Raw genomic sequence first — 24,610 nt, forward strand, 5'->3', positions numbered from 1 at the left:
CTCTCTAACTTAGTGACGCTGAGCTTAGGGTGAGAGGCGTTGGGTGTGACCAAGATAGTAGTTCTTTATCTGGACAATGTTAGGCACAAGTTTAGTAGCGTTGGACGTGAGCTCTCTAACTTGGTGACGCCAAATGTAGGTTGAAAGGCGTTAAGTGTGACCAAGACAATGACTCTCTACCTAGACAACATGGGACCTAAGTTTAGTGGCATCAAGCGTGAGTCAAAAGAAGGTTGTTTGCTTGAATGAGGACAGGTGTAGGTTTAATCACTTCAAATGTGATTGACTTAAAGGTTTTTTTTTATCTCATCCATGTCGGGTGCGAGTGATTTGGCGTTGGATATGGACAAAACAAAGGTTCTCTGCCTCAATAGCACCGAGTGCATAGATAAAGGCATCAAGTGTGGTTTATTAGACAAAAACTTGTTGTTTATTTGCCTAAGTTAGAGGAGAATAAAATTGTTTTAAAAACTAAAGTAACCCATTGATGGGGTTTTAAGTTGTGGTGATAAAAGAGGCCAAACTAAGAACCCTTCAATGAGTAGTTGGCTCTTGAATGGGAAGATGTTTTAAGTTTTTTCCTTTAGGTTTTATGTGAAACCATATAGGGGTCAGGTTGAATTATACATGTATAAAGTGACCAATTGAGTAACGTATGAAGTTGAGGGTTAAATCCTTAACCAATTACTAGAAAAGTGTATAATATTTAGAGGGTAGTCGACAAACTAATCTCATTGGAGGCTTAGTTATTCATGTTAAGGTTGTGGTAGGCTCACACCTAAGCTGTTCTGTTCTACTCCGATAATAGTATTAGACTTTCATAGTTTAAGTGGCAAAACCTGGGAAATCAATCTGGCCACCATGTCAACCATTGTTTCTAGTTTTATACTAGTCATTGTTTCTGATTTTATATTACCCATTGTGATTTGGTAGGATCAAGCGACTTAAACTTCTCACCTTAATTGTGGTTGATCTTCATTAGTTGTTATGCATGATGGTGCATCCATTGTACAAATGTTTAGTAGTTGTTATTCGATATCTAATAATTGCTCAGTTGTTTAGTTGATGCCATCAATGGTTTCGCTATTGCTCTGTTGTGTTTGGAGTTGACTAGTTAATTATCATCCATTATGAGTAAATTATATGATGATCAATTATTAATTGATTTCCATTAGTTGTATGTATGATGAGTGATGAATTGCTTAAGTGATGTAGTGATTAAACTAATTCTTTATTTAGTTATTTATGTTGATTCTTTCATAAGCTTACCATTTTTTTGTGGTTGGGTTGCAATGATCATGCCTAGTATGAGAGTAAAACAAGATTAGTTGGATAACATGGTTGGCTGGTGGAGGGTCATGTTAGTAATGACCCATTTTTTTTTTAAAATTTTTTATAGTTTTATTTACTTTACTTTTTTGTCCCTATAATTTAAAATAAATTTTTTTAGTCCTCATATTTATCTTTTTAATTCTTTTTAGTCTATATAGTTTAAGATAAGTCATTTTAGTCTATATACTTATTTTTTTGTATTCGTCTTAATCTATGTCGTTAGTCTTTTGTAACGTTGGCTCTATTGTGGTTATGTAATAAAGATATTTAATTTTGTGTTTGATTTTGAATTTATTTTTGCTACAATTATTCTAAATTATACTTTTCAATTCATGTCTCTTTTATGTCTTTACTTACGATATTCATTTCTATTGTTAAGAAATCATTTTTTTACCCCTACAAAATTAAAGACATCTATCACGATACAAAATAAACAATATTATAAAAAAATAATGATAAAGACTAAAAGATTAAGAAATTAGAAGTGTAGGAACTAAAAATATCTATCATAAAAAAAGAGACTAAAAGGATTAAAAAAGATAAGTTTATGACTAAAAAATATATTTTAAACTATAAGGACTAAAAGGTAAAATAAGTGAAACTGTAGAGAAAAAATAATATTTTAATCTAGATCATTGTAATCCATATACTTATTTTTTCAAACCTTTTCGGTTTATATAGTTTGAGATACATTTTTTTTAGTTTCTATACTTACAAATTTATAATCTTTTTAGTTTCTATCATTTTTTTAATGTTGATATATAAATTCAACTTTGTATTTTTATATTAAATTTATTTTGCTGGATTTACTCTAAATTAAATCTCTCAATGTTTCATGTTTCTTATGTTGAACTTTGTGAAGTCTGTTACTGAAACCATTGTTGATATAAAAGAACCACGAAATATTAAAAGTTCTAATTTATAATAGTTTTAATAAAATAAATTTGACATAAGATATAAAGTTGAATAATACTTCTATCACCTTAATACAAAAGAGACATTAAAAAATTAACGATAATAACTAAAAGAATTAAAAAATTACAAGTCTACATATTACAAAATCTATCTTAAATTATTTTTATTTGAATTAATGAATATAGTCACGTAGTATTTGACAACTAAAAATTAATATGTTTAAGGAATGTAATTTTAATTAATCAAATATTATTTTATTTTAAATTATAAAAATTTAAAAGATTAAAAAAGTAAATTATAAATATAAAAACTAAAAGGTAAAATATGAATTATAAAAAGTATTTGAAGTTTTAACTACTATTAATCACTTCACTCTCCTTTGCCCCATCACTTGCAACGAAACCATACCCAAAGCCCAACGAAATAGATGAACATTTCACATAGCCCATTATCAAAATTTTGAAATCGGATCGTACGTATTTTATACGAAGCACACGTATTTCGTATTGGTGCAGAACAGAAAGGAAGAAAGAAAGGTCATTCACGATCACAGGTACGGTCTCTGATAATCACATAACTCTCCTTATATTGAAAGCGAACGCGATTTCGAAATCCGACTTCGATCGCTCTCGATTGTCGAGGTTTCATAGCTTATTGGTACTTCCTTCAAATTTCGTTGATATATGTTTAGGATGAGCAAAATGACTCCACTGTTGATTTCATTTCCATTCGTATCTGGAAGTTTGACTTTTCCAATTAGGAATTAGTTGAGACCAGCACCGAGAAAATTTCATATCGTATTACTGTTCGTAGATTCATAATCATAGCTGATTGGTACTTCCTTCGAATTTCATCGATATATGTTTAGGATGAGCAAAACGACCTCACTTTTGATTTCATTCATTCGTATTAGGAGGTTTGAGTTTTCCTATTGGAATTAGTTTAGATGAGCTCCGAAATACTTTCACTTCGTATTACTATTCGTAAATTCATAGTTGCTTCCTTCGAATTTCATTGATATATGTTTAGGATGAGTGAAACGACTTCTCTGTTGATTTCATTTTCGTTTGTATTAGGAAGTTTGAGTTTTCCGAATAGGAATTAATTGAGATGAGCTCTGAAAAACTTTCATATCGTATTACTATAGTAATTATTCTAGTTGACCGAGTTGAAATTGGCGTTTTATGATCTTGGTGAGTGTTCGTCTAGCTGATCCCCAGGGTTAGTTTCATTTTCGAATTTGTGAAATGATTTTTTGTAGTTTCTGCAAGCCCACAGTTTTCCAGCCTTGTAGGAATTTCTTCCTCAGGCGTACATCAGTTGGCATGTTTAAAAATAAAATCGAGTGATTTGTTATTTGTTTTCTTTGGAAAGAGATTAAATGTACGATATGTGATATGGAATGGCATGCAATGGATCGATATGTAAAATTGTGACTGATTTTCTTCTGCCATACTCTGGTTCTGTCTTTGTTTATTCATTTTGAGGCCTTTCCCTGATATTTAGTTGTTAATAAGATTGTGCAATACCTTTTTTAAGTTGAATTGCCCTGTTTCTTTCAATGAATTTTGTCATTCAGTTGTGATTGGGTATAATTAGCTTAAGGTAAACTGGTAAAGGTATTATGCACAGAACATCTTGAATATTTTTGTGTTGAATATAATGATAGCATTTGCATTTAGATATGTCAAGAATAACATGATATTTAATATGCTGATGTAGCCTGTACATCAAGATACTCAGTTTATTTTGAGAATTATGGAAAAAATATTTGGAATTGGGCTCAATCCTTTAATCTTGTTATCTTTGTTAGCTGATATCCTTTCTTGGTTCTATTTTTCATGATAACAAGTTTTATGTGCAAATCTGATTTTTTTTTTCCCTTGCAGGATGTGACTGATTGAGGTTTCTTCAGAATTGTTCCATTTGAGCATTGCAATGAAGCTGTAGAAATAATCTATACATAAACAGATGCTCAGAGTTTAACAATGAAGCGCTATGTTTACATTGATGATGATGAATCATCTCATGATATTTACTGTGATAATCGTATATCAAACAGAAAATATACTGTATTAAACTTTCTTCCAAAAAATTTATGGGAACAGTTCAGGTAATCTTTCTACTGATGCTGCTATTGCTCATTATTATTTATTTATTTATTTTTAATTATGAATGGCATGATATTTTATGCACATGTATGTGCAATTTTGCGCACCTTTAGGGTTCTCGAGTGTTATCTCCTCTATCTTCTTTGATATTGAAAACAAAGGTTTGGCTGAAAGGAGGGGAATATGTTTGATCTTCTGTGTGATTTTATAGGTTTTAGACAAGCATCATATTCATATAATTAGAAGTAGTCAAGTAGAAAGGGAGAGTTCAGAAGTTTTGAGGAGCATGTATGGTCAATTATAAATTTTTTTTCTTGCAATTAATTATTAATGTGGAGGATCCAAGCAGTTTTAATTTGACTTTCATGTAACTCATCATATATTCTAGGGATTCAGCCTTGTTTTCTTTCAATCGTTCAATATTCCTTAAGTGTTATGAATGACCAAGGCAGTTAATTTTATTAGGTTTAACTAATAATTTGGTCCTTACACATTGTCTTACCTTTTCATTTTAGTCCATATACCTAGAAACTCTGTTTTAGTTCGTACACAAGTAATTTTTTTATGCATTAGTCCCTATTGTTAGTTTTCTGCCAGTGTAAAACCACCACAAAATGGAATGGAGGTATAAGGACTAAAACATAAAAAAATTGCTTGTATAGGGAGTGCAACCTAATTTTATACTGATAGAGACTAAACCGCAAAGATGAGACAAGTGTAGGGACCAAAGGATTAATTAAATCTTTTTTATTAAGTGAAATGAGATTTCCTGCATGGAAAGTTTTCATGTTCATTTTCTAATTAAACGGAACTATCTTTAATCCTTGGGATTTCATCCTTTTTTCAGCCGGTTCATGAATCAGTACTTTTTGCTGATAGCTTGCCTGCAGTTATGGCCTCTCATTACTCCAGTAAATCCTGCCAGTACATGGGGTCCACTTATCTTTATATTTGCTGTCTCTGCATCAAAAGAGGCGTGGGATGATTACAATAGATATCTTTCAGACAAAAAGGCAAATGAGAAGGAAGTCTGGGTTGTCAAGAAGAGCGTCAAGAAACTTGTATGAAGCATATTTAATTTTCTTGAATATATTTATATTGTGTTTTTTAGGAGTTGAGAACAGAACACTCAAACAGTAAAAGATGTAAGGAAAGATTTAAACTTACAGTTTCCAGCCATTGATCATCATTTCAACTTTCAATAAATATACACCATTTTGACTTTTATCTACAAAAGAGTATAATCTGCTGATCATTTCAAGATATTGTTACTCTTTCATTTCAGTTGATGTTTTTTTAACTTTAATCAAAATCCTATACATAATGTATGATGTATCTGATAGGGTTTTTGAAAATTTGAAATATTAAAATATTATTTATAGCTATACTTGTGTCTTTCAGCAGTTTAATTATGCATACCTCATTAGAATATACTCCTTATTAATATACATCCTGTGTATTTTCTCAAACCTTATGTGATTCTCAAGTGTATAAGCACATTCTCATGCATCATTATTATTTACATGTAAGATCCAATCGTCATATTCATCTATAAGAAGAATAATCCTTAGACTTGCTTGAAGCATCAATTTGTATGACATTATGATTCTAATTAGATATATGGTCAAACCCTGCTTGTGACATTTAAATAATTTAGGATCTGTTTTGTTCAAGCCTGTTTAGAGAAAAGAGTGATTTATCAATTAAAAATCATGCTAAAATTATGATAATTAGATACATTGGGAAAAAAGGCAAAAACATAAAAGAAGCTGTTTTAGCACTTCTCTTGGAAGCTAAAAGTAGTAGCTTCTGAAAATAAAATCTTTAAAATAAGCTATATCATAAAAGCTCTTTATGTTTTTTTTTTTTCAAAGATATACCATGGACTTCAAACATCTACTTAGCTCTCATACAAGTACAACTTGGTCTGCATTGTATTGTAGGTAGTAAGAATTACATAAGCTTTATCAGTTAAAAAAATCATATGGTGTGCTCTCGTATACATGTGAATCTAATGATTTTTTCTGGGTGGGGGTGGTTTTCCTTGGCGGTGTTGTAGATCCAAGCCCAGGATATTCATGTAGGTAATATAGTATGGCTACGTGAAAATGATGAAGTGCCTTGTGACCTTGTTTTGATTGGCACCTCTGATCCTCAAGGAGTTTGCTATATCGAGGTAATTATGTTGTGAAACATGCTAAAGCAGGTCTCCTCTCTCTGCGGCATTGCAGGGAAATTGGAATATTGCTCCACTATTTTTCTTCTTCTTCTCTCCCATTTGGGGGAGACAATTCAATATTTACGTTTTTAAGGACCTTATCTATGACATGTAATTCAGACAGCTGCGCTGGATGGTGAAACTGATCTGAAGACACGGGTCATACCTTCTGCTTGCATGGGAATTGATGTTGAACTATTGCACAAAATTAAGGCAAGATTTCATCTGAAGTAACTATACTTGGTAGAATTTTATAAGTTTACAGTCAAGAGTAACTATATAGAACAACTACTTAACTACTCTCACTCTCTGTGTTTGTATAGGGTGTAATTGAGTGTCCTTCTCCAGATAAAGACATTAGGAGATTTGATGCAAACATGCGGTTGTTTCCCCCATTTATTGATAATGATATATGCCCGTTAACCATTAAAAACACAATTCTTCAGTCATGTTACTTGAGAAACACTGAATGGGCATGTGGAGTGGCTGTATATACAGGCAAGTCCATGTATATGATGTATTAAATTCTTGGAACCGTGTATACTTTTTCAGCCACAGTTTAAATTTTGTATGTGGCATTTGTTGTATTTCTTCAGGCAATGAAACCAAAATGGGCATGAGTAGAGGTATACCAGAACCAAAGCTTACTGCTATGGATGCCATGATTGACAAGTTGACTGGTGCTATATTTATATTCCAAATTGTTGTTGTTCTGGTTCTTGGCGTAGCGGGTAATGTTTGGAAGGATACAGAAGCTAAGCAGGTATGTCACAATTTCTGAACATAAGTTTCTTATGCACTGATAATTGTATCAAATCTTTATACCTATCAGGATACCTTCACCCATCTTTATTATTTGTGTTTTCCTATATTGTCCTTTCATTGTTTCCATGGAAGGAACATGCACCCTTTGCAATTTTTATTTTTGTTTCTAACAAGAGCATGTTGGCTTGGCTTGTTGCTTCCTTTAGGTTTTATGTGGACCATTTACTTGAGTGTAACTATTAATAATCAGGCCTTTGGTTTATTTTAGGAGATAATCTTCACAATCCTTTTGACTTTTACTCCCTATTTCAACGTATACTAAGGCATCTTTTTTTTTTTTTTTTAGAATGACCACTAATTTTGTAACTTTCTATGTGTCATCTTGCTATTTTATCATTAATGGATTTCTTTTTCAATCTTACTTCTTGTAGAATTTTGCTGTGTTTTGATGCCTTATCTTTTACCATTCTCTTGAAGTTTCCATGTTTTGCAATGTGATATTCAAGATGTGTGCGAGAGGATTCTCATGTTTGCTTGTTTGTTTGTTTTTCAAAGCAATGGTATGTTCTTTACCCTCATGAAGGTCCTTGGTATGAACTGTTGGTCATCCCTTTGCGATTTGAGCTTCTTTGCTCCATCATGATACCCATTTCAATTAAGGTAAGCTGGTTGTAAAAGTTTGGCCGTATATACACTAAATGAAAATATATCACTAGAAATTGAGTTCTTACCAAAAAAATGATTTTTGGACGGATAACCAAAAGTGCTGATACCAATTATTTTTTAATTCCAAAACATTTTAAGATTGTGTAAATATTTTGAGGATGTCCATTTCTGATGTTGATACAACCAACTGTTCCATCTCTGGCAGGTATCTCTGGATTTGGTGAAGAGCTTGTATGCAAAATTTATTGACTGGGACCATCAGATGATTGACTTAGAGACTAGTATTCCATCCAATGCAACAAAGTGAGTAACTGAAAGTTCCTTCCTGATTACTAACTACATTGTGGAACTTATACATCAACACATTTTATTTTATTAATGATGCTTGTTACATTTGACAGTACAGCGATAAGTGAGGACCTGGGACAAGTTGAGTACATTTTAACAGACAAAACAGGCACCCTGACTGAGAATAAGATGATATTTAGAAGATGTTGTATCAGTGGCAATTTCTACGGAAATGAGAATGGAGATGCATTGAAAGGTCTGGTTGGTTGGAGGAACTCTTGTTGCCTTGTTATTGTTAAATAGTTGTTTTTAGAACTTTTTCCTTAACCAGAGAGTGTGCTGGAATTTATAACCTCGCGTCTAGATATCAATTCTCTGAGTTGATATATTGAAAATTTCCTGAATAAATGAGTTGGATTTGTGTTAGTGTGTATTGTATCTTAGGCATGGCTAATACCATCGTTCTTGTGAGCTTAATGATCTGAGAAATCTAAACTAATTTATTATGTTGCCATCTACCAAAAAAGAGGATTATATGTTTTGTGTCCTTCAACAACAATACTGAAGGGCATAGTTATATCCTAAATAAATTGAAATCAAAAGAGAATATTATGTATACAATCAAGCAGCTGCAATAGCAGTTTACACTTGGTTCTAATTGTGTTTAATGATTTTTCTCAAAATCCTTGATCAAGGCAGACTACTCTCATACTTGAGGTATTCAGAACTCCAGCATTAACAGCTCCAGTGGTTTACTTGATTCACTTAATTTTAGAAATCTTAGTTTTCTTTTTTATGACATGTATGGCTATTTACTTGAAATAGAAGATTAAGTTTCTCAACTAATAAGCATTAATATCCTTTGATATAATAATATTGAATATTGCTTTTCATTGAAAGATATCTTTGGTAAAAAATGTGAATGCATGGGAGATAGTATAAAATTTAAAAGATTGTCTGAATCAGTACATCGGGAACTTGAAATGATTCATATTTATTTATGAACACAAGGGAAATGACTTCTGTTCCTTCTCTACTCCCTTTTCTGCTTATGCATACACTCATTGATTTTTTTGTTTATTCACCAACTGTTTTTGAAGATATATTTTCTTCTGTAATTGTTTAATATTGCAAGTTTAACCTCTGAATAATTTCATTGTGATGTGCAGATGTAGAGCTTCTCAATGCTGTTTCCAGTGGTTCTTCTGACGTTATACGATTTCTTACAGTTATGGCAATATGTAATACTGTTGTACCTATGCTAAGGTGATTCTGCCGTTATCCTTCTAGGACACCAGATATGCTAACTGTTAAGACTGATAAATTTCTTAGAATGTTTTTAGTAAGCTCCATTCTCCAATAGTATTAGTTATTAATTTGTACTTGTTTTCTTGTACTGCCATACTTAGCAAAACTGGAGATATCTTGTATAAGGCGCAGTCTCAGGATGAGGATGCCCTTGTTCATGCTGCGGCTCGATTGCATATGGTTTACTTTAATAAGAGTGGAAATATTCTTGGTACTGCACTTGCTATTACTTTTGAAAGCATAACTGACTAGTTGATTACTTGAGTTCATATAATCATTTTCTTTAATATTTCAGAAATCAAGTTCAACTCTTCAATACTTCAGTATGAAGTCCTGGAAACCTTAGAGTTCACCTCTGAAAGGAAAAGAATGTCAGTAGTATTGAAAGATTGCCAAAATGGAAAGATACTTCTCTTGTCAAAAGGAGCAGATGAGGCTATTCTTCCATATGCTCGTACGGGTATGATTATTTATGTTTCTTGTTCATTTGTATTTTAGGATATTCATATAATATTTATGTAGGGATTTTCTTTCAATTCAAAATTTTCATTTCATGCCTGCTTATACATTGTTACTGATTCCTTTTCCTTTTCTTTTCTTCATACTAATATGGCCTGCTGGTGGTTTTGAGTTAGAGAGTAGTATAGTGATTTCAGATGAGTAGGGAGTGGGATATCAAGATTAAATACTCATGAACAACTTATTTTTAGTATTTCCTTGCCAAATATGGTGCTTAAATGTTGTCAGTTTGATAAGCACTCAGGCATTTGGGAAACCCTCCCTTAAAGCTAGCTGTCAAGGGGGGAGAACCAAGCCAGTTATGTACTCCACTGACCAATTCATACTACTCGATATGGGACTTAGGCACCCCATAATACCCAAGTCCATATCATTTTTATTTATTTATTTTTGGGTTTAACTGTTCTGTTGTTTTACTGACCTATTTTGTATGGATTGGAACCAACCTTTCAAATCTGATCTAACCAGAATTTATCACATGATTTAGATGAGTTGAATGGCTCTGAATGATCATAATAGGGCCTGGCTTCGGCCACAAATTTGTGAAATTTTACAAGATTCATCTCACTCTAAATGACTGACAAAAAATATAAATTAAATATAGGTCATAACTTGGTTTGTGATTAGGACTTCCAATCACAACCAAATTGAGCTATATATATGTGTGTGTGTATATATATATATATGTATATATATGGCGTATCAAGTGCAAAGTGTATACAGGGCGTGACAAGTGTGAAGTGACCTCATTGGTTACCATGAGAACAATAAATCTTACCCATACAACTATACATGGATGGTTAAAATTGGTTTTATTTAATTTTAATCTTGAATCTTGACTATTCATTTAGTTATATGGTCAAGATATATTGTTCTCATTTTCATAAACACACACAATGCTAACTCATTATTATGAAGGTTGGATTATGTTAATATTGGTTTTATATTGAAATGGATTTTGTCCTAAGTGATTAGGATAGTTTGACTGGTAAAAGTGCTAAAATTAAGTGAACCAACTGCGGATTACCCAGACATTAAAAATACTTTCATGCCTTTTGTTGAACAGTTATAAAGTTGTATTGTATATGATTGACACCAATGCTTACTGCAGGGCAGCAGACTCGACATTTCATTGAAGCTGTGGAGCAATATGCTCACTTGGGATTACGTACATTATGTTTGGCTTGGCGTGAGTTAAAGAAAGACGAATATCGAGAATGGTCTTTGATGTTTAAAGAGGCCAGTAGCACTTTGGTTGACAGAGAGGTAAAGGGCACACTTAACGCCAATTTTATGTACTTAACTCAAAAGCTCTCTTTCTCAGTTTAATATCTTTCACAGTGGAGAGTAGCCGAGGTCTGCCAAAGAGTTGAGCATGACTTGGATATTCTTGGTGTAACAGCAATAGAGGATCGTTTACAGGTGAATATTTGCTGTACCTGCTATAGCAATCTGATATATAGATAGTACTTTTAAATCCCTATAATTTTACTGAATCACTGTCTACTTTAGATAGAAGGGAAATAATTAAAGAAAGAATTTCCCTCATGATTTTACATATGCCCATTATCATTTTTTTATATTATACATTTTAGGATGGAGTGCCTGAAACGATAGAAACACTAAGAAAAGCTGGAATAAACTTTTGGATGCTAACTGGAGACAAGCAGAATACTGCAATACAAATTGCTCTGTCATGTAACTTTATTTCCCCAGGTGATTCAGATTTAAAATCATGTAGAATATTGTAGTTTTCTTCTGTGTTGTGTAAATAGTACAATTACTGAATGTGTTCGTAATCAAGCAGCATTAGAGTCTCAAAATGATCCATGGTTAGTTAGTCTGCTATTCTCCCTGTTTTTGTAGAAACTGATAAACCTATGTCTGTGTTTATCACATCTTTTTCTTCTGTATGTCTCCCATTTATTTGGGGAGTAAGTGTACAAGTGGTGAACACTGTCCCAACTGCACAAAAGGAGAACAACAGATGGTTGTTCTCAAGTCTCTTCTGTACTGCTAACAGGGGTGGAGCTAAAGTGCTCTACTTGGGGTAGCCAAAGAGAAAAAAAATACCATTGAAGGGATTAAGTTAAAAGATATCAACTTTTTAAAATACTAGTACACAGCTAAAGTATTCTAGTTGGGGTAGCCAAAGAGAAAAAGTACCATTGAAGGGATTAAGTTAAAAGATATCAACTTTTTAAAATACTAGTACACAGAGACACAACATGGGTTTTGGCAATGCAAAGTGGTAATGAATCATCCTTTCAACAGAAGTAAATCTTTGCCTGTTAGTCAATGGGATAGCAAGTTACAAATTCTTTCTAGGTAGGACTTGTATTTTTGTTATTGTTAAATTGAAGTAGTTAACTGTAGGATTACCATTATCATTTTTGTAGGGACGTATCTTGTTTATATCATTGTATGTATGTACATGTGTGTGTATATGTATGTTTGTTGTGAATATTTTAATTTTGGGGTGGGGGTGCCTCCCATTTAAACATGTAGCTCTGCTCCGTTTCATAACAGAGTTGCTTTATTTCAAAAGTCCCTTCAAGTAAATATCAGATCACTTTTTTCCTTTCTCTATTTCCCTTTCCTTTGTTTACTCTGTCTATTTACACCCATAGGATATGTGCTTTCTGCTTCTTGTTGCTCATTCTTAATTTCTTATGTTTATTTATTTATTAATTGGAGGCATAAATTTAATGTTAAATATAGAGAAATACAACATATAAGATTGAGGCTTTTCTTATTTTTTGGCATCAAATGTTAGTAGAAAATTCCAGTGTGAGATATTGAAATTTTGAAGAATCTAGGGTATGTCCATGGTGATTTATGCTGCACTAATTATTAATAGAACATTTTTTAATATTCATATAAGTTTAATAAATAATGTAAATTCTAATTAGTTGTGCACTGAAGTTGAAAGCCATTATAAAACTTAATAATAATGATCATTCCAAAACAGTCAGAAAACTTACCTTTATAAAATTTACTGTTCACCAGCTATCTGACAAAACACTGATAATTGGAATGACACAATACCTCAAAATCAGTAAATATCTAGAATACCTTATTTGAATTTGAAAATATATCAAAGCCCTATTCGAGGATGCTTTAAAATGTGCATCTTAACAAATTTCACAGCTACCAACATAAATAAGATTACTTTTTCAACTTCCACTTAACTATCTGTTGTGCATATAGTCCTGTTTTTTAATAGCTTGAATGTGTGTTAATGGTTATCAACTTCTCCTTCAAATCCCACCCTCCAAATTAAGAACTGAAGGGACTGGGACAGCTTCTATCAATTGATGGACATAAAATAAATATTTTTTTCCGTTGATGGCAACTTTAGTAATCAGAATGATGTAAAATTTTGGAATCAGGAAATATCTAGAAATATAATACCTTCTGAGTTTGAAAATATCTAAAGTCCTATTCAGGATGCTTCAAAAAGTGAAGCTTCTGGTTCACAGCTTGGCTTATCAACATAAACAACACAACTTCAACTTAACTATTTGTTGTGCATATAGACCCATTTTTGAAGAGCTTTTGCATGAGTGTATGTTCATAACTTGCTTTAAATTTTACTGTCTGGTTAGCATTATACATTTTTTTTTGGAAGTTTTTTAATTTATGGTGGTAATACTGATGAGCTTTTATTCTTACAATTCCCTCCCCTCAAAACTAATAGAACCAAAGGGACAGCTTCTATCAATTGATGGCAAAACAGAAGATGAGGTTTGTAGGAGTTTAGAGAGAGTGCTCCGTACTATGAGGATAACTACCTCAGAACCCAAGGTACTGCTTATCAATTTATGTATCATCTTAGAATCCACTAATTCTATTTTTCTTGATTATTCTGGATTTAGGATTTTATGGTTTCAATTTTGGAGGATATCTTGTTATTTGTTCTTGTACCTTTTTTCCCCTTTGTCTTCTCTAATAAATAGCTTTTCATGTCTAAAATAAAATCTAGTGATGGACCTCTTGTACACGTTGTGTGTTTTGACTGGGACCTTCTTTTTAGCAAACATGTAAGATCAAGATAATTGAAAGGTTTTGGAGTTCATCTGATCATTCTTCTCTCAACAGGATGTAGCTTTTGTTGTTGATGGCTGGGCACTTGAGATCGCCCTTAGCCACTACCGTAAAGCTTTCACTGAGCTGGCAGTTTTGTCAAGGACTGCTATATGTTGTCGTGTGACACCATCACAAAAAGCACAGGTGTTTTTATTTTTTTGTTGACAACTTATTAGTTATATGTTTCCTTCTGTTGTTTTATGAAGCTATGCTTTACATTCCTTTCATTTCTAGTTTCCATCCTTGTTATATATGAGGCTTTTGCTATCTTGGTTCCTTTTAATTAACAAATTGCAATAAGAAGGGGACAAGAAGACTAGTATCTTATGTTTTCCTCTAATAGGAACGTAATACTGTAGTTTGTATTATTTCTGTTCTAATTTATCAGAAAATAAAGGCACTGATTTTTCCTGTATACCATTACTTGTTGCAGCTTGTGCAGATCTTAAAATCATGTGATTATAGAACATTGGCTATTGGTGATGGTGGGAATGATGTAAGGATGATACAGCAAGCTGATATTGGTGTGGGCATCAGTGGAAGAGAAGGATTGCAGGCAGCAAGAGCAGCTGATTACAGTATCGGAAGTAAGCCTTTTTACACCTTTTGTAGGTGCAATCATGATGGTTCAAGTTATTTAACCCAGTTCCCCAACAGTCCTTTGTTTCTCCCATTTGAATTTGTCAGATATTTATTTCAGACACGGTTAAATTACTGATTCCATTCTGTATGTAAACCTTTATCAATAACTTTTCCTTGTTATTCTTCACAACCATAATTTGGTTCAGCTCATGAAAATTAATCTTTTTCGGTGGTTGGTATTATACAAGGAAGACCGATGTTTATCATTCTTCCATTAGTTGATTATGACTACCAGATTTCAACTCTGAAATTATGACTGTTTTGTTAACTTTCAGAATTTAGATTCTTGAAGAGGTTAATTCTGGTTCATGGACGCTACTCTTACAACCGTACAGCATTTCTATCTCAGTATTCATTTTATAAGTCCCTACTGATATGCTTCATCCAAATCTTGTGAGTTTCTTCTATCATTGGCTTTCATTTTTCTTTTCCTGATAAGCAGCAAATTATTTTGAAAATAAATGCCCCATTCCAGAAAGGCTTGGGTAGCTGTTTACCATAAATTAGACAAAAACTTATAAAGCACCGACTCCAACACGGACACCTGACATGACACGGACACTACTAATGTCCAAAAAGTAGGACACGGGAACACGACATGTATTTATAAACTTAACAATTTTTATAAGATAATGACTCTTAGAAAATGAACCATATTTCTTAAAAGTTAAAACATTAGGTAATCCTTATGAAAATAAATCTCACCATAGATAAAAAAATGTTAAGAACCTTGCAATAAGTTGAGTTTTTAATTTTTTGTATAATAGGAGTGTTAGATAAGAGTTTAACTAAGAGCAGAAGTTGACTCAATCTTTTAGTTCATGTTTAATCATGTCAAAAAGGTGTTAAAGTTGTGTTAGAGGTATCCGAATAAAAAAATAATAATTATGACATGATGTAAGTAAATGTGTCAAGCGGGTGTCATGGTGTGTCTAACAAGTGTTGTTTCAAAAACATGTTGAACTCGTTGACACGGCATTCTATAGACGTGTCGGTGCTTCATAGACAAAAACACCCACAAGTAATCCAGAAAAGAAAAAGAAGGAAAACAAAGTCTGTTGCTTTTCCTTTGTCTTTATTCTTTTTTGGTTATGTTCATGATTATGAATGCCGTAATGCAAGAAAGACATTCCAATTTCTTTCTACTGATCTATTAATTTTTAAGGTTCTGATGGTTGCATTTTCAGTTTTTCATTTATTTCAGGTGTCTCTGGAACTAGCCTCTTCAATTCTGTTAGCTTGATGGCTTATAATGTTTTCTACACTAGTGTTCCTGTTTTAGTCAGCGTGCTTGACAAAGATCTTAGTGAGAAAACTGTGATGCAACATCCTCAAATTTTATTTTACTGCCAAGCGGGAAGGTTTGTAGTTATGCGCTATTTGCCTTGCTGTTTAAATGCCTTCGAGTCTTGTTTTTGAATAATTTCCAGTTCAGTGCAAGTAAACAAAATTTTGTTATAGCAGAACAATCAAAATTTATAACAGCTGAATAACCTTTCAATAAACCAAAAAGGGGAAAAAATGTTTAACTTGCACTGAGTAGCCATTTCATTGGTAAGCATTAAATTGACAATATATATTGGAACAGGCTTCTAAATCCTAGTACTTTTGCGGGATGGTTTGGGCGATCTCTCTTCCATGTAAGTGTTGTTTGTAAGCAGTTTGGTAGTTATATTGATATTAACCAATTATTTATAAATTACTGAGATGATTTTCATAGGATGCTCATTATCATGAGTCATGACTAATGTGTTGCTCCTGGAAAAAGAAAAACATCTTTAAGTTATTTGCTCTAAATCAATTATTTAGTTCCATAAACTTTTATTTGTCTGTTCATTTCTCATTAGTATTGCTTGTATTTTGCAGGCAATAGTTGTATTTGTGATAAGCATACATGCCTATGCTTATGATAAAAGTGAAATGGAGGAGGTTTCAATGGTTGCACTTTCCGGATGTATATGGTTGCAGGCTTTCGTAGTAACAATGGAAACCAAGTAAGCTTTAATATTAGTAGTTATTAATGCAATTGTTACTTCTTCGACTTTGAGTTCTATACTGTTAGTAATGAATTAAAAGAACTACATGGTGTATAATGTTTCCATTGTCAATGAAAGTTTTGTTTTTTGTGGTGCTAGGGGGGGCGAGGGGATATTTTTTTTTTTTGCTTGGTTGCAAATGTTATTTGGTTGGCATGGGAACTGGGGAAACAGTTATTTTAGTTTGAAAGCATTGCTTCATCCTGCTGAGGAAGTTTCTCTTGTTTGATTACCTGATTCATTTTTTATGCCTACAGTTCCTTTACTATACTGCAACATATGGCTATATGGGGTAATTTGGCTGCCTTTTATGTCATCAACTGGATCTTCAGTGCTCTTCCTTCATCTGGGATGTATACAATTATGTTCCGGTTGTGTCGACAACCGTCATATTGGATAGCACTTTTTGTAAGTAGTTTCTTACCCCTTTTGCGCCTGATGAAGTTCTTCATCTCATTTTCCTCCCTCACGTACCTTTCTACTTTCATCAGGGATGCATTCACGGTTTGTTTTTAATTCTTTAAAATTGGAAACAACATTAAAATAAATAGATGTTGTAATTTCCAGTAGAACTGAAATAAAAACAAAACAAGCACACCTCTGATATTTCCTTGTTCTCCTTTCCTGCGTTAGATCACGAGATTTCACATTCTACAGGAATCTTGTCACAATTTTCTACATAATTCATGTGCATTGAATTATTTTTTCCTGATAAATTTCAAATCTGTTTCTTTTTGCAAACAAATACGTTGATTATGCTTTGATGGAAACTATAATTCCATACAGCTCATGGTTGCGGCCGGGATGGGTCCAATTCTAGCCATCAAGTACTTCCGATATACATATAGACCGAGCAAAATCAATACACTTCAGCAAGCTGAACGTCTGGGTGGGCCAATTTTGTCTCTCGGCACCATTGAGCCTCAGCAGAGATCTATAGAGAAAGATGTTTCTACCTTGTCAATAACTCAACCCAAAAACAGAAATCCCGTGTATGAACCTCTGTTATCAGATTCTCCAAATGCCACCAGAAGATCTTTTGGAACAGGAGCACCATTTGATTTTTTCCACTCACAATCAAGATTAACGCATTCTACCAGCTACACAAGAAATTGCAAGGATAACTGAGATTAAGGAGCAACTGGGAAGAGCTCCAGATGCCGCATCTTAGTTGTTTACCCCTTTTGATTGAAACTAACGAAGTACATTTAGTTCCTTGTATACTAATGTTATTTTTTGTAAATTGGGCTGCACAGCCTACACTCAAGTGCCATTAGATAACTGTTGATGTAAAGCCAAAAGGAAATGAATTTTCATAATTCTATATATCTGATTGGCTTGATATTATTGTTGTTATTACATTTTGTTTTCCAACTTCCGGTTGGAGACGCAATTGATTTTTTTCCTTTGCAATACCTTCACCTTACAAAGTTTTCCAGTTAGGGTTATATTCTATTTATTGAAGAGTAATGTAACTTATGGCCGGTCAAGAAACTGGGCATGTCAAGGAATGCCAAATTCGTTGTCGGTTTTCTTCTGTAGAAGCATCTGGAACATGATAATTCGTGCAGAGACGTCAACATACTAATATGCAGATGGCAGATGCATACAAATTTGGCGACCATTTTAATGCTGCTCAAAGCGAGAACTTAATCCGCTAAGTCCATGTTCCCCACCAACCGTCGTCAGAACTCTGCTACAAATTGCATGGCAAGGTAGCGTTGATTATAATATATAGATTAAATACTGGAATTAATATTATTCTTGACTTTGTTGAGCATCAGTTAATTTAATCTTTAGTATTAGAGATTCAATCAATTGAATAATTGTCAAATTCAGAGATTAAATTGACGAGTGTTAATTTTGGGAAGTAAAATTGTCTGACAATTATGGAAGTTAGGGGTTAATTTTTTTATATTAAAAAAATAATTTGGCTGATATATGTAGTTTCAAGTATTAATTTGATTTGATGTATTATTCAAATAAACCAAACTACATGTCATGACGAGAAGCCGAGAACGGAGAATCTGTCAGTGACAACGTAGGCATTTAGCAGCAGTAATAGATTCGCATAAAATTGGCCTACCACCTAAAACGCTCCCATTCACAAGGTGCCAACAGTTCTATCTATTCATTCACGGGTGAAGAAAATCACAAGCATAATAAGAGAGACTAATTATCCCGTAAATGCTCGTTTAATTTCTTTTATTAACAAAAACCAAACTGACAACGAAGGCAGAGGCAGGTCGTGGACTTCAAAGCTTATAATGGGTCGGTCGTTTTAGCATAGGTTGCTTCCTATACCATATTATTTGATGGAGTCTATGCAATCACTACCCATCCCAAGCTCACAAACTAGCTCGTAAGAGTAATTGCAAACACAACACTATGGGTCATTCCCTTACCACCTTAGCTGTCAAGCTGTCTTTCGGATAATCTAGCTGTCTTTCGGATAAGATTGTATGATTGCATTAATGTCCAAGTTTTGCTCTATGAATTAATGTCCCTCTTTGGTTGAATAGCGAGTTAACGATACATATACGTGTATTTTTTTTAATGGACATAGATAGTTTAATATTTCAAAATGTAACTCTCCCTAATCTAACATCATAGTTTTCCCTAATGCATTTTGGACATAAAATTTATAGTTTTATGAAATTGAAATTCATTAGTGGCGTTATAGACCTCAGTTACTGGCTTCAGTCGACTCATCTCATCTCTGTTTTACCAATAAGGCTCGGCAGAAAATTTTGTTAAAAAAAGTGATACCACGTGTATATTAAAATAAATAAAATCTCATCTGCATTTTAGGGGTCTCACTTCAGTAGTCCTAGGCTAATACTCTTAACTTTTTTGTCTGCATCTTTATCCTTATTATGAAGTTAACTCATCTATTAAAGTGTTTTTAAAGCATCTCTACCATTTTTGCAACCACAGGACCACCGTGAGTGATCTATGTAGAATTTTCTGGCGTCAACAAGTAACCCCAGACCAACCCCGGTCCCCCTCAAATATAGAGGCATGAATAGTAATATATTTGTCTGTTTATTTCTTTTACAATTTATATTTGAATTAAGCTTGAAATGACCTTTACTTAATGTGAAGCTTGAATTGGTTTGTCACTGTTAATTAATTCATCTTGATTTACAGCATTTTTTTTTATACCTCTTTGAAGATCAAGTCTTTTGGTGCAAAAATTGCATTAAACAATAAATTAAACGAAATGCTCTAAGTCATTAAGAAAAATGGTGTTGGATTTGAATAATTTTAAAAGCAAAATTTAGATCCTCCAGGCTAATGAGGGAACAAATGCATCTTAAAATAGCTCCAGATGTATCGTACGCAAGGTCGCCACAGCTGCATGACCACGTCAAATCATCAAATAATCTTCAACACGTGTTATTCATCAAATGAGATAAATAATGTAATAGAGAGATAACTAAAAGGTAAACAGTGAAAAATGTTATAAAAAAAATTATAGTAAAAATGTAATAGGTTAATAACTTCCTTTTCGGTGAAAAATATGATTGGACAACGTAGATATGGCCTATACTGTTTGATGTTTCAAATTGTTTTCACCATGAATATATTATATACAGCATATAAGTATCTCTGTTCTAATGTTATTGGAGTTTTTTTTACTGTTTTTATCTAAATACTACTTTAAATATATAAATATACAACAATGTCGAGTTAAACTCGTCAAATTACTTATCTGATCAATGAGTTGTAATTGCAACAAACATGAAAGTTTGTGGTTTAACTATTACAATTGATGGAATCAAATGACTTTTTATTATTCGAGTCTTAAAGTCGTCAGGGTCACAGTTCTTGTTTGTAAAAATGCAGAATAAAAACAGGAAGAAGAAAAATAGACGTCTATTATTTAGATTGAACATTAAAAACTGCTAACATTCTTAAACATTAAAATAAGACAAATTTTTTTTAATCCAAAGCATATTTTTTAAATACATATATAAAAAGAAGTACAGAAATAATAGTATAAAATAACACACACACATATATCGACCGATTAAGCTTTCCACTGACACAGAACAAAAAAAATTCATCTTCAAGGTACAGCCAATGCAATAGAAGTACAGTTTTACTATTACATTTTAATTCGATTTAAATCGGTCGAGATGAATTTGTTTGCTAACTTAACATTTTGGTGATCCATTAACTTGATTATAAACAACGTAATTAACCTCTCATATACTATTATGGAATAGTTTGCAGTTTAATAAACATACCATCTTGGTAGGAAATAGAGCAATAAAGTAGCAAAACGTGCTAGATTAAACATTGTAGTTTTGTTTCTATTTTTTCCCTTGTTAGATAAATGACAAGGACCGTCAAAGAATTTTACTAGTATCTTTAATAAATAAAGGATGTCACTGTTTCATCATTTACACCTGTAAAGATACTTTACTTTGCTTTCGGGGGTCTCGAATTTAATTTTCAACTACACCAATTAACAATTTGCGTGCTCACCTATGCTTTCACCAATTTTACAATTTTTTCCACTTTCACTCTGAAACGAAATGCTCAAAAAATATAAAATTTCCGAGATTAATTATCTTTTTCCATAACCAATAAAAGAAATTCTACTACCATTGTTCCAATGTGACGTGTTGCCACGACAAAGATTGCATGCTTGCCATGTCTTGGAATCCGCTTTCTGTACTTGTAAAGGCCAACACAGCACCAAAATATCATGATTTCCCATCCCAAAGATTTAGCTTCTTCAGGGTAGTTTCACCACGTAATAGTTACTTACCATCACCACTAATAACGAAAATAAAAAATAAAAACACCATGAGTCAAGATATTCCCACATACATTAAAAACAAGACAAAGTCCACATTACATAAATAAATTGTCACAAACTTAACAACAAATTCAGAAAGCAATAATGAACTGAAACAATAATTAACAATAGCAATAGACCACGCCAGAGACGTTTTTATGTTTCTCCGCGTATTTACACTTGTGAATCATTCCTTCATTCACTATAGTCACTACCATTTTCATTCTTCACCATTATTTGATTTTCTTCCCCATCGATCTTCACCCTCTACATCAGCAACTCATTCACCCACGCGAGATCTGGGCCATTCACGTCACCACCGACTACCTTGTTCTCGTTGCCCATGATTTTGTTGCAACATAACTTCCCCTTTGCCGGTGGTGAAAAAATAAACTGCTGATCATCGCAGCCAAAAGAAGAAACAATGAACGGTGGTTGTTGTTGTTGTTGTTTTTGCTGCTGCTGTTCCTCATAGTTGAAAGAAACATCAAGCCAAGGCAAGTTCGGTGCTTTAGCACCGGAAACAGGTGAACCCTCGTTGAAACTCAAACCCTCCAAAGAATTCACCAACTCAGCGAACATGTCCTTGTAACTCACCACCCCATGATGGTGGTTCACATTCACAGCACCGTAACGGGAAATCGGAGAAAGAGAAACCCCGCTTAAGGGTTTCAACGGAGATTGAGGCGGCGAGGTGGACGAGGAAGGTGACAGCGGCGGCGAGAAATGAGACACGCTGAAAAGTGTGGAAGTAGGTGAAGCGGTGGAGGAAGAACCACCGCCACCACCACCACCACCACCATGACAAAACAAACAACAGTTGTTGCTTGGTCTCGAACCATGGTTCAAGAGCTTGTTAACGTTCTTCTTGCATGTCATGTCATTAGAAGAATTCACAGGCAAAATCCTGAGCTGGCGAGGAGTGTGTGCGAAGAAACAGACCTTCCTCTTGCAATTCTTCCCATCCTTGCATGCCTCTGTCCTGTACCTGGCAGGGTGCAGCCAGCATTCGAATACGCCATGGGCGTATTCGCATGCATCGCCACGGCTGCACCCGCCACGGCGATACTCAGGACAGACCGTGCCTGAGTAGTGGTACCGCCGCGGGTCACGGCGGCGTGCCTTTTCGCCCGGATGGGCGAAAGGGCAGTCGGTCCAGTCGTGACTCCGGCTGCGGGTGCAGCGGCGGACCTTGAACTCGAACATCCGAAAGTGGTCGGATGAGTAAGGATCATCCTCGTCGGAGTCGTCAAGGGTGTTGGAAGGGAGGAACTTCTGCAGCATGGTCTCGTCGGAGTAGACGTCAGCAGCGCTGCATGCAGCGGCGGCGCGGCGAGTGAGGAGCTTCCTTGGAGGGATGTCAATCTCTCTGAGGGATTTCTTGGGAGAGAGGAGTTGGTGAGAAGGGTGAAACTTGTGCTGTTCTGCGCAGACACTGCTCATTTTGGCCACCTTTTGTGTTTCTTTGTGAGACTATGAAAGAGAAAGGGAATAATAAGTGTGTGAGTGTGTTAATGAGAGGGAAACAAAGGGTGAGTTATATAGTGTGGTTGGGGAGAGAGAAAGAGAGAAAGGGTGAGAAGGATGGGGTGTGGGGACAGTGAAGGAGGTGCGTGGCTGCGTAGCATTTGGGATCAGCATGCAAAAGAGGGTATGTGGCAGTTTGATAATTCATTGGGGGCAGGAATTTTGGCTATGTGTAATTCTCTTACAAGCTCTCTTTTTGAAATATCTGTGAGGGGTTTTGGATCACATTTTAGCATCAAAGCTAACATGAAAATTCTAGATCACGTTAGGGTGAGCCCGAGAGGGCTCCATGTAAGAGACTTTCTTCGACTTGACTTGAATTGAATTCCATTGTTGGTTCATTGCATTTGTTTCCCTTTATTCTCCTTTGACTCAAAAGAAGTGTACATTAAATTTTTGACCGACTGTTCCTTGCTATAACCAAAGGGGATTTGTCTAGTTGTGTATATGCGTTTCTAATGAAACTACTATAACGCCTAATAAAGTCTGATTATGAGTTTGACATAATAACAAAAGAGATCTTAGGAAAAATCATGTTCTGTTTATATAAAATAATGGTTCAACTACTGAAGAAGTGAAGTGGTTGAACCTTAAAAGAGATGATAACATACAAAAAAGTTAAGTAACCCTGAATTACTGGTTAGGCTGTGTAATTAATTGCAGCCATTGAGAATTATGTTTAAATAAATTAGTTCCATTTATTCACAGTATTATGTCGTCAACTAAAGCATGAATAATGATGGACTAACCTATTAGTTTCATTTTTTCACATCGACACAAAGGCTTATCTCTTCATTTCAGACCAATGACCAAATATCTTAGTGTATTACTATTAGTAGTATTATACAATACAATTGAGAAATTAATTGGATACACATATATTCCTCAATAAAGAATTGGATGGATCTAGAACTCTGTGGACAAGGAAGGAAATACAATTAAAGATAATTGAGGTATTGGCCCTTATAAAACTGAGTTCATACATGTCATTATTGACCTGTTAAGGTAAAGTCATTAAAATAATACTTCTATTATTGTATCAGTTTCAAGCAAGTCCATTGATTTGGATGAACTCAAATAACGTACGTCAGGTCCATAAAAACAAGTTAGTCCCTGGTCATCTGGCAGTTAAAATTGGAGGAAAACAGGAACCGCACCAAACTTTAAGGCCTATCTCCGGTTAAAAATTTATGTGCACTTTCTTTCCCAAGAAAGAATAATCAATCCACATAATGGAGGAAACCATAACTGACACTTCCACAATTAACAGGCTGAAATTTAGGTAAATGGCATGCAAAGGAATAACACAGAGAGAGAAGTTTTTGATTTCTCAACCTAAAACTCAACTCACCTCAAAAGGGCTAAATTCATGACTTAATAATTC

At 33.9% G+C, this 24,610-nt stretch overlaps 2 protein-coding genes across 3 annotated transcripts; one reads left to right on the plus strand and one right to left on the minus strand.

Annotated features, from left to right (window-relative positions):
• Nucleotides 1–2,642: 2,642 nt before the first annotated feature.
• On the plus strand, nucleotides 2,643–18,245 carry ALA2 (aminophospholipid ATPase 2). Of its 2 annotated transcripts, none has more exons than XM_020373782.3 (25): nucleotides 2,643–2,800; nucleotides 4,137–4,360; nucleotides 5,206–5,419; nucleotides 6,418–6,534; nucleotides 6,697–6,789; nucleotides 6,900–7,074; nucleotides 7,173–7,339; nucleotides 7,897–8,001; nucleotides 8,213–8,310; nucleotides 8,409–8,551; nucleotides 9,465–9,561; nucleotides 9,705–9,814; nucleotides 9,899–10,063; nucleotides 11,234–11,388; nucleotides 11,464–11,544; nucleotides 11,718–11,838; nucleotides 13,823–13,929; nucleotides 14,224–14,355; nucleotides 14,645–14,798; nucleotides 15,129–15,246; nucleotides 16,041–16,214; nucleotides 16,442–16,493; nucleotides 16,720–16,847; nucleotides 17,147–17,297; nucleotides 17,676–18,245. In XM_020373782.3, exons 2-25 carry the CDS (start codon nucleotides 4,236–4,238, stop codon nucleotides 18,015–18,017), a joined length of 3,324 nt encoding a protein of 1,107 aa, XP_020229371.1. In that variant the 5' UTR covers nucleotides 2,643–2,800; nucleotides 4,137–4,235; the 3' UTR covers nucleotides 18,018–18,245. The 2 variants fall into 2 exon arrangements, with proteins under 2 accessions (XP_020229371.1, XP_020229370.1); XM_020373781.3 differs by having other exon boundaries at nucleotides 2,747–2,904.
• Nucleotides 18,246–21,708: 3,463 nt separating this feature from the next.
• LOC109810336 (Zinc finger C-x8-C-x5-C-x3-H type family protein) lies at nucleotides 21,709–23,308 on the minus strand. The gene has a single exon (XM_020373769.3). It carries the CDS (start codon nucleotides 23,140–23,142, stop codon nucleotides 21,967–21,969), a length of 1,176 nt encoding a protein of 391 aa, XP_020229358.1. The 5' UTR covers nucleotides 23,143–23,308; the 3' UTR covers nucleotides 21,709–21,966.
• Between the last annotated feature and the right edge of the window lie 1,302 nt (nucleotides 23,309–24,610).

This window comes from Cajanus cajan, chromosome 10 (assembly GCF_000230855.2).
Source record: "Cajanus cajan strain Asha chromosome 10, NIPB_CcT2T_4, whole genome shotgun sequence".
Lineage (NCBI taxonomy): Eukaryota > Viridiplantae > Streptophyta > Magnoliopsida > Fabales > Fabaceae > Cajanus > Cajanus cajan.

Coding starts and splice junctions, on each gene's coding strand:
- ALA2 (XM_020373782.3), top strand. CDS start 4,236: ATGAAGCGCTATGTTTACATTGATGATGATGAATCATCTCATGATATT. Junction 6,790..6,899: donor AACTATTGCACAAAATTAAG/GCAAGATTTCAT, acceptor GTGTTTGTATAG/GGTGTAATTGAGTGTCCTTC. Junction 7,075..7,172: donor TGGAGTGGCTGTATATACAG/GCAAGTCCATGT, acceptor GTATTTCTTCAG/GCAATGAAACCAAAATGGGC.
- LOC109810336 (XM_020373769.3), bottom strand. CDS start 23,142: ATGAGCAGTGTCTGCGCAGAACAGCACAAGTTTCACCCTTCTCACCAA.